The 9,562-nt window shown below is 31.3% G+C and overlaps 2 protein-coding genes across 5 annotated transcripts in view; one reads left to right on the top strand and one right to left on the bottom strand.

Moving 5' to 3' along the window:
* Nucleotides 1-497: 497 nt before the first annotated feature.
* LOC111619960 (UDP-glucose 4-epimerase-like) lies at nucleotides 498-3,235 on the top strand. Of its 4 annotated transcripts, none has more exons than XM_023361789.1 (10): nucleotides 498-800; nucleotides 875-1,047; nucleotides 1,164-1,279; nucleotides 1,717-1,830; nucleotides 1,892-2,068; nucleotides 2,127-2,307; nucleotides 2,384-2,469; nucleotides 2,551-2,628; nucleotides 2,699-2,813; nucleotides 2,885-3,235. In XM_023361789.1, exons 2-10 carry the CDS (start codon nucleotides 921-923, stop codon nucleotides 2,959-2,961), a joined length of 1,071 nt encoding a protein of 356 aa, XP_023217557.1. In that variant the 5' UTR covers nucleotides 498-800; nucleotides 875-920; the 3' UTR covers nucleotides 2,962-3,235. The 4 variants fall into 4 exon arrangements, with proteins under 4 accessions (XP_023217557.1, XP_023217558.1, XP_023217556.1 ...); XM_023361790.1 differs by having other exon boundaries at nucleotides 498-805; nucleotides 896-1,047; XM_023361788.1 differs by having other exon boundaries at nucleotides 881-1,047; nucleotides 2,885-3,234.
* A 1,531-nt stretch (nucleotides 3,236-4,766) lies between these two features.
* The window catches only part of LOC111619984 (26S proteasome non-ATPase regulatory subunit 2-like), a 59,520-nt gene continuing 54,724 nt past the window's right edge, over nucleotides 4,767-9,562 (bottom strand). The window contains 2 exon segments of the mRNA XM_023361827.1: nucleotides 4,767-4,859; nucleotides 5,833-5,947. Coding sequence (XP_023217595.1) covers nucleotides 4,792-4,859; nucleotides 5,833-5,947 — 183 coding nt within the window. The 3' untranslated portion in view covers nucleotides 4,767-4,791.

The following is a 9,562-nucleotide window of genomic DNA, read 5'->3' as shown; positions in this document are numbered from 1 at the left end:
AGCGAAGCCATGACCACGTTTTGTTTGCTTGCCCGCCCTCTGGCGGGATAGTTGGGTTCGCCCCGTGTTGAATGATCACATATTGCCAAGTTCGAGAAGAGTGCGCCCCCTAGATTTGATTAAAATACCCCTAGAATTCCTCAAAAACTTTTAAAATCCCCTAAAAAGATTAAAAATATTAAATTCAGTGATAAATAAATATTTATTGCGTTATTAAGGTTAGTAAAGGATTAGACATGTTAAAAAAATGATTTTTTTTCTGTAGGATGTACTATTTTTTTCGATTTTAATCGCTATCTTTATAAAAATTTGTAACTGGTTTCGGTTACAGTTACTTGCAACAGTTTGGCCGAGTTATTTTCTCGTATTTTTCAAGAAAAAAGTGTTTTTAATAATAAATTAGACGAGAATGTCGATGGCCAGCGCGTAACCTCACTCTTTTCCGCTTCGTGAATTTAAATATAAGACAAACAACAACCTGTTAGAATGCTTTAAAGGGGAAAAATTAAGTTTTAAGGTCTAATTTTCTAGTGGAAATTCGCGTACAAGTTTACAAACTTGTACGAACAAACATTGAGTGAACAATACCAAGTAATTGATACGTCAGAGATTCTAAACGACCTCCAAAAACTCTGTTTAACCAGTCACGCAACTCGACGCCTTCCCCAATTTTTCACCAATGGAATCGTCCGTCGCATCCGGCTGGATCATAACTTTTTTCTAACTCGTGTATGACGGTTCGACACATCATAATCCAGTTGCCGCTTAACTGTATGACGAAGCGACCATTAACTTAAAAGGTAAGGTTCGTTAAACTTCTATCGCCTTCTCGGCCGTCTTTTACAGATTCTAAGTTGATTAAATAACTTGTAAGGTAAAGAACTTTTTAAAACAGTTTTATTTTGTGCGTGCAACGAGTCATGCCTCCGCAGAATACCGTATTATTAACCGGAGGAGCTGGTTTTATTGGCAGCCATACTCTTGTCGAATTGTTGAATGTCGGTTATGATGTCATCGTAATTGATAACTTTGTCAATGCTGTGCACGGTACGTATCAATGTAGCTTTTATGTAGAATTTCTATACAGAAAAATGGCACACTTCGCCGATTGTATAAGGTTTTTTTTACATGGAAAAATGGCACACTTCTCTGATGTTTTGCAGGTAGAGATGGACGTGCGACTAGTATTAAGAGAGCCGAAGAAATTACTGGAAAAATGGTTACTTTCTATAAATGTGACCTGCTGGATAAACCTTCTCTATCGGAAATTTTTGATAAGGTTGGAATTTTTTATTACAATTTTTCTGAATTAATAATTAACTGTATACTGTACAAGACGTAGCCCCACTTCGCGCTAGAAACTACGTATGTAGGGTGTATATATTATAATACATCATGACAATAGTAATACATTATGTATAGAAGGTCATAATTTTATATATAATACACAGGCATTTCTCATTTAACGACTAGGTCGTTAAGCGGATTAGTCTATAAACGGAGGAGCTTAGTTGTTTTCATTTATTCTTGATAAAGCCCTTTTTGCCCATAGGTAACACGCTACTGATAAAAGCATACACTTTCGAGAACAACTTAATCTTAACATAATTCGACTCGCGAATTTATCGTAATTTATGTTAATCATCTGTTGTGATACAATTTTTGTAGAATGTAACACAAGCAATAATGATTTATACATAAATTTTCATTTTACAGCACCAAATCGATTACGTAATTCACTTTGCTGCAATGAAAGCTGTGGGTGAATCTATGCAGAAACCTTTATTCTACTATAAGTGCAATGTCGTTAGCACTATCAATTTACTAGAGGTAATTTAACAGAGGTTTCGGATTTCTTTTTTATATCGATAACGATCGTAATATAATGTAGGTTATGAAAGAACACGGCGTCTACAGCATGGTCTTTAGCAGTTCCTGCGTCGTTTATGGTAATCCACAATATTTACCCATAGACGAGTCTCATCCGACAGGAAACGTTACAAACGTTTATGGCAGAACAAAATATGCTATCGAACAGATGTTGGAAGACATTTGCAGAGCCGAGAAGGTAGGTTTTTACCATTAGCTAATGATAACCATGAATATTTACTTATGGTTTTTTACAGCAATGGAGTATAATATCTCTAAGATACTTTAATCCCGTGGGAAGTCATCCTTCGGGCATGATCGGAGAAGATCCTACTCGAGCATTCACCAATTTAATGCCTTATATCGGGGAGGTTGCAACGGGAAAAAAACCAGAATTGGTTATCTTCGGTGGCGATTATAACACAGTAGACGGCACGAGTGAGAATTTGAAATTTCGTTCACTAATTTTTTTTTTTAATTTAGAGATTTCTTGACCACTTTTCATTTCATAAAGGTGTTCGCGATTTCATTCATGTAATGGATCTTGCAACTGGGCACGTTGCAGCTTTGAAGAAGCTTGGAGAAAATCCACGTTATAAAGTAAGTATTGTATATTATAACGAAAAATTCTTACATTATAAATGGGAAAATGGTAATGTGGAGTTTTGACTTATTTTCTAGGTGTATAATCTTGGTACGGGTACTGGTTATACCGTGTTACAATTAATCCAAGCATTTGAAAGAGTGAGTGGTAAAAAAGTGAGTACAGCTTGCTGAATTTAAAAAAAAAATCTTTGCTGCTGCCATATTAAAAATATTGAATCTTTAGATCAACTATAGAATAGCTGAACGAAGATTAGGTGACATCCCTGCAATTTGGGGAGATTGCAGATTGGCCGAAGAAGAATTAGGTTGGAAAGCGGCACATGATCTTGATAAAATGTGTAAGTTATAGAGAAGAGAATATATTATAAATGTATCATCCATTTATCATCATTACATTATTCATTTTCAGGTGAAGATTTTTGGCGTTGGCAAACTTTAAACCCAAATGGTTATAGAACAGAAGAGGAGATAAATGGTGCAATGTAGGTATTAAACAGAAATGTGACATCTTGAAATTATGGAAACGGGTGATAGTCCTTTTTATTACAGAATGAGATTTTAAATATTTGTATTTCTTGATTATTTTATTCAATGATTGTAAATAATGGCATGATTTGGTTACTTAACTGTATTTATATTCCAATATATTTTTAATATAAAAAATTCCAACAATTTAAATGTCATTGAAAAATAAATAAATAAATATTTTAATTATATTACATACCAGATTGCTTTTAATATTTGGATTTGAGTATCCTCTATATAATGAAAGATAATGAAATAATTTGAAGATTCACAGATTAATACTTTTTATTAATAATAACTAATGTTGCAACGAATAGTATATTCGGCCTCAGGCTGAATACCGAATAGCCGAATATTAGGCTTGATTAACTCTCATACGAAAATTGGCGTGCAAACCGCATTATGGTAGGACCCTGCTCTCTATTGGCCCGCTGTCACTACGCTTCGCCAATCGCGTTAATTCTTGGCAGTTGTAGCGGACAGACGAGCGTCATGGCAGTATGTGATAAATGATATCAAATGTGGATAACCTACACGAAATGACCTACACGTGTAAATAACGGAAAAAGGACAGCGAAGTGAAAATAAATATGAAATTGAGTTGATAGCACAATCGAACAAGTCGAGGCAGCTTATTGGCGCGAAATTCGCTGGCCGTCAATGCCAAACAATTGTCGTAGACTTCGGTGCTAAATGCTTGTAATGATACGGCCCCAGGATTCGCCCGTGCACGGGCGTAAGCCTGGGGCCGTTCGGGCTACCTAGCTGTCTCGAATCTGTGAAATCATAACTGTGACTTATACTGACGTTCTATCTGTCTCTTTTCTCCGTTATCACCAGGCTGAGTTACGTAATTGTAAAATGGGAAATCTACGACGGAAAAGTGACGAATAGAAAGTATCGTGAGCGCGTATTATATAGACTAGAGGGATAGAAGAAAAAGAAAGGGAAGGGCGCTTAAAAAGAAGGATAGGCAGGGTCAGACCCTCAGATGTGCGAGGATTCTCCAACGATAGACGTGTACGTGTGCTGATCTCTGTAATTATAAATTGTGAATACATGTTACTAATATTATTTTCTTTTTCATTTTGTGCATGTTATAAGTTATAAATAAATATAAACAAACAATACTAACCCGATAACATTAAATCTAAATACCAAAATGATTAATTTACTGTGTTTTTGTTATTTCTTACTCCTGTTTTTAGGTATTCGGCCGAATAGTGATTAAATATTTGGTATTCGGCCGAATACCGAATAGTAACCGAATATTCGTTACATCACTAAATTAATAACTAATAATTTACTGATAAATTCAACTTAAACATTTCAAATTGTAATTTGTTAGAATGTTATAAATTATAGATTTCAAATCATTATAAGTGCTTAAGTTCAAATAAACAGTGCAGCTGCAAGATAAAAAGTTCAGTGCACTGTTTATTAATTTAGAATAAATACTGAATACATAATAGAAAATATATCTTGCAGTAGAATAATAGTCATAATAGAAAATATATCTTTTCATAAAATATATGAAAATAAGAATAATTGAACAGTTTAATATTTAATGAATGAATCATATTTTCTGAAATTTATCTGAAGTTTTCTTATATGTTCTAAATGTCAACAAATTATTCCCTTTCTATGCAGAAAGACTTTTTCTATTATTTGAAAAACGTGAAATTTTATAAGAATTACTTTTCTTTTTATTAACAACATTGTATTCAATTACACGTAAATAAAAAATAAAATGAAAACAACAAGAATTTTCTAACTGATGATTTTATTTTGCTATGTACTGTAATCGGGATTCTTCCTCAAGATGACAAAGCCTTCCAAAACAGGCGTAAGCGGGATGTCTGTCAGTTTGTTAAGAAAATAGGACAAATGAAGCATGTAATAAAATAAGTAAAATTCACAAGCTGGAACTAATTAAAAGAAATGCCTTAACATATTACTAATACAACTAATTATGTAGTTAAATATTTTAAATTTTAAATCATTTGTTTATAAATTTAGCTTAAATCAGAATGTAAATAATGAAAACAATATATTATTTAAAAGAGCTAACTGGAAAAGAATATTTAATAAAAACATTGCTTAAATAAAATTTCAAATGAATCTCAATTATAATCTCTATATCAGCGTTTCTCAAACTTTGTGTTCGTGGACCAGTATTTTTGTAATATTAAATAGGAATAATTACAAAACAGACTGGGGTTCAAATGCATTTTTCTCTACTTTGATTTTTAGACTGAATTATTAATAAAAATAAAATAACAAAAGTTGGTTCTAATCATTTCAAAAAAATGGGTTTATGGGTCATTTTCAGGTAATTTCTAGGGCTGATTTTGATTGTAAGTCCACCCTGGCAGTAAGTGTTTATTACTTTTATGGGTCATTTTCAGGTAATTTCTAGGGCTGATTTTGATTGTAAGTCCACCCTGGCAGTAAGTGTTTATTACTTCCATTTTTCTTTATTATGTGATGTTTTTAAATTTTTTATTTTATTTTCCAAACAAGTTAGTTTTCAGTTTTATTCATGTTCTTCTGTGCCAAATTCTAAAGTTCAATTGTGTTAGAATACACAGTTGAACTTTTTTGCATAGACAATCTCTCTATTTCATAACCACACTTAGAATAACAAAGTATTTTTTCCCATTTGATACAAATGATGAAATAGAAATTACAAATTTTGTTTAAAACCTAGAAATACAGCAAAGCATAATCATTAATGAAATAATGATCTAATAAAAATGATTGTAAAATAGATGGCTGTAATTTTAGCTATTTTAATGACTTATTTTAAATCTTTAAACATTTAAAGGATACATTCTTCAGTAGCTAATTCTGCTCGTTCACCAAAGGCAAGTAACACAGGTGTGGTGTGTGTCTGGAAACCGGTTATGGTTTTGGGTTTACCTGCTTGTCCAACAATATCAACTGCCTAGAATTATCAATATACAAATGTAATTTAATTCACTGTATCATCTTTTATGCTAAATTATATTAAGCATTTACTCAAATTATTCTATATATTTTAAAAATCATTATATTTATATTAGACTTCAGAATACCAATATTTTGAATTGCTAAGTAAAACAAATTTGCATACTTCATAATAAAACATGAATCAAGAACATATCCTTGTTTTATTAAAATTCTAGACCACTGGTCAGAACAGTTGAAAATACTGTTGTGATAAAAGAAGAATTTAGAATTAAAAGTCATGAACACAATTTTTTTTATATCTTTAAACTGAATGATTCCAATTCTCTCATTTCAATTTTCTTAATTTTTGAAGTGTGCCACTGAAATATGTGGTCACACACTGTCTTGATTAATAAAAATGACTCTTTTCTCTGTTTATGAAGTGTTTGGAAATTTTTCAATAATTACCATCCATAAATTATCTACTTTGGTATAGACAGTATTTGTTTGTTGTGATGGTTCAATGAGTCAAAGTATAATAAAGAATACTTTATGAAGTTCACTCATTTCAATCACTTACAATTTACTTTTGGAGTAATCTATTCAATGAAACATTTTTCTAAGTTATATTTACTATGTATAAATCTCTACTTCTGCACTATAGTGGAACCTTGGTATATGACCTTAATCTGTTCCTGATGTTTGGACTTATACCGAATAGGACATATACCAAGCCAACCTTTCCCGTAAGAAGTAATGTAAAAATGATTAATCCGTTCTCATGTTAAAAAAAAAAAAATGGCTGGCTTTAAACACCTCACTTTCCTGGCTAGTTCCTGCTTGATTTTTCATGAGATCAGCATGTATCTTTTTAGCTTTCTCGCAAATAATTGCTTCTGATACGATGTCTCCAGCACACTTTTTCAGTTATCCAAAGCAAAAGCATTTTCTCAACATGATCTAATGTCTTTGATTTCTGTTTAGAAATTGATTTAATCCCTTTCGCAACATTAGCAGATTTAATAATGTCTTTATTTTTCACAATTGTCGATATCGTCGCTCTCGGAATGCAATATGCAACAGTTAAAATCTTGAGCACACATGTCACCTTTATATTTCTCAACAATCTCTTTTTTCAGTCCCATTGTGATTCTAGTCATTTTTTTAGTTTTCTGTTGCTTCTCATTTGCCTTTTTGCAATTCATGATTAATAAAAATAATAAAATTTTACTTACAAATTAAAATCAGAAAAAATTTAACAAAAGTTATAAACTGTGGCACTGCGAACGTCTAGCCTGGCCTAGTACACAGATAGTGCTACTTGTTCATAGATGGCACGTATAATTGAATTAAGTCATATACGGAGCAAAATTTGTTTTGTCCAAACAGGATGTATTCTAAAGCAGATGCAAATACAGTGGTACCTCAGTATACAAGTTAAGATACTGCATCACATGTATGTATGAATGTATGTATGTAGCACTGTAGAATAAATAAGCAGTTGATTGTACATTACTGTACATATAGGATTGTGTATTAATTTGTAAACTGTAAATTAATTTTTCTTTACTGGTAGGGAGAATTATCTGTCTATTCTCATATCTGTCACAGCCTCAGTCCCAATCCCATGGATAATAGTGTTTCTACTGCATAATGTACTTTTAACAAAATGATACAAAAAAATAATCACCATATTGCTATAATTACTAACAAATTAAAAAAACAAAAGCTAACAAACTGTCTAGGCAACCCAATAAAAATGTTATACTTTTACCAGTTAATACATAGATTAACAGCAACTTACAGATAATATAAAAAGCTATCTTTGTGAAAATTCTCTTACAAAATGTTTTGATTTCAACTATTATTATACTTTTTACTATAGTGATTGAAATTTACTATGTTTGTAGGTACTGGAAAATAAATCAAATGACTTCTATTATTTATCATTATGATAAAATATCAGTAGTTATATAGAGCAAAATCGCATTTTTACTACACTAATAATAATCTAATTATGTCTATGAAAAAGCAAATATATATAAAAAATTAAGTGAAATTAAATTTTTCATTCAGAACTGTTTGTAATGAATAGAAATTGAAACTTCACAAACATAAGATTCAAAAAACACATACTAGATATCTTCAAATAAATCATAAAATTATACAAATTGAACAAATACTTTCACTTATATTACACATTGATGGCATTTTTAAGTCAAAATATAAAACACAAACATTTCAAAATAATGCAAAATTAGTTTCAAAATTTATATTAAAAATGGTGTGAGATTTCAATCTCTTTTGTGGATTGTAAAGCTTCAAGTATGACAATTTATTTTCGATCTTACCCCTCAGTTAGAAAAACATGAAGAGTGACCTTTCTTCTCCTCATTCTGAAGTCTAGAATCACCTATTCATTTCCAGTTTATTCCGATATAAGTTTAATTAAGAAATAAAGAAATAACATAATTGCACTACAAGACAGAGGGTAATGAGAAAGTCACCAAAGAAAGGGAAGAGACCAACCTATTTATCCCTGATCGCTCGACAGATAAAAAACCCAATCAAGTATCCCTCTAAACTGACAATTGTTCAATTGTTACTCAGGTTGTAACCTAAAGCCCAACTTTAGTCAATATAGGCTATTAATCATGATAACAACTGTCAAACAAATGGAATTATGAGGTAAGATGAGTAACAATACTGGAGAGAAGGTGTTAATAATTTGTCAAAACAATTTCTGACAACACATATCAACAACACCCGGACCCAAATCAAACTTAGAACACATTAAATCCTGACCATTCTCACATGGGACACACATAAAAAGGGATAGCACCTGAACATCGGGACGATTGTCTAAAGAGAAGCCTCCTAACTGATAGCATCCTCTTTGGACCTCTACCTCGCCACCTCGGAACTGTCTCAGACTTAGTTGCCTTACCAACTGAACATAGGTATTTTACTTAAAGACTGATGAGACTCTCTCTCTCGAGAAAAGTCAGTTTATAAGTTAGACTAGTGTCAATGAAAATAACAAGAGATGTGAATTATGTCAATCTGCTTCCTTCATGGCAGGACTGTTAAATGTCAGTCAACCATAATCTTATAGAATCATATAGAATTGTTATGTCTATATCTTGTTTAATCCTTCCCTTTTTGTACACTTTAGTTAATAAGGAATTTTACATTAAGTTTCTTACTTATGGCAAACAAAATTCTTTTGCAAACTACTCCTTATTGAGAAAAATCTATAAACAATCTGAAAAATGGAACTATCAAATACAAACAGATGTCTTTCTTTTGAATTAAAGTAGTAAAATAAAGCAGGATGTAAGCTTATGATTTCAGCACAATTTAGTTTGAATAGATTTTATAACTGATCAAAATGCTTTTATGAAGTTTTATAAAATCTGGTAAATAATCCATTCTATTAAAAGAATAAAATTTTTTCAAATCCTGCTGTTCTGTTATTAGGAAATTTTAAACAGAATCACTGAAAAAATTGATCACTTGCTGTGAATAAATCAGATACTGAATTAGTTAATAAATTCCTTTTGGTTATATTTCTCAAATGGACCTAGATTATTCTTAGTTAACTGCTCATGATTAAGTTTAAAATTTACTT

This window comes from Centruroides sculpturatus, unplaced genomic scaffold, assembly GCF_000671375.1.
Source record: "Centruroides sculpturatus isolate CEXI.00-Female unplaced genomic scaffold, Cexi_2.0 scaffold248, whole genome shotgun sequence".
In the NCBI taxonomy this organism is placed as follows: domain Eukaryota; kingdom Metazoa; phylum Arthropoda; class Arachnida; order Scorpiones; family Buthidae; genus Centruroides; species Centruroides sculpturatus.
This window is presented reverse-complemented; position numbering and strand designations above follow the sequence as displayed.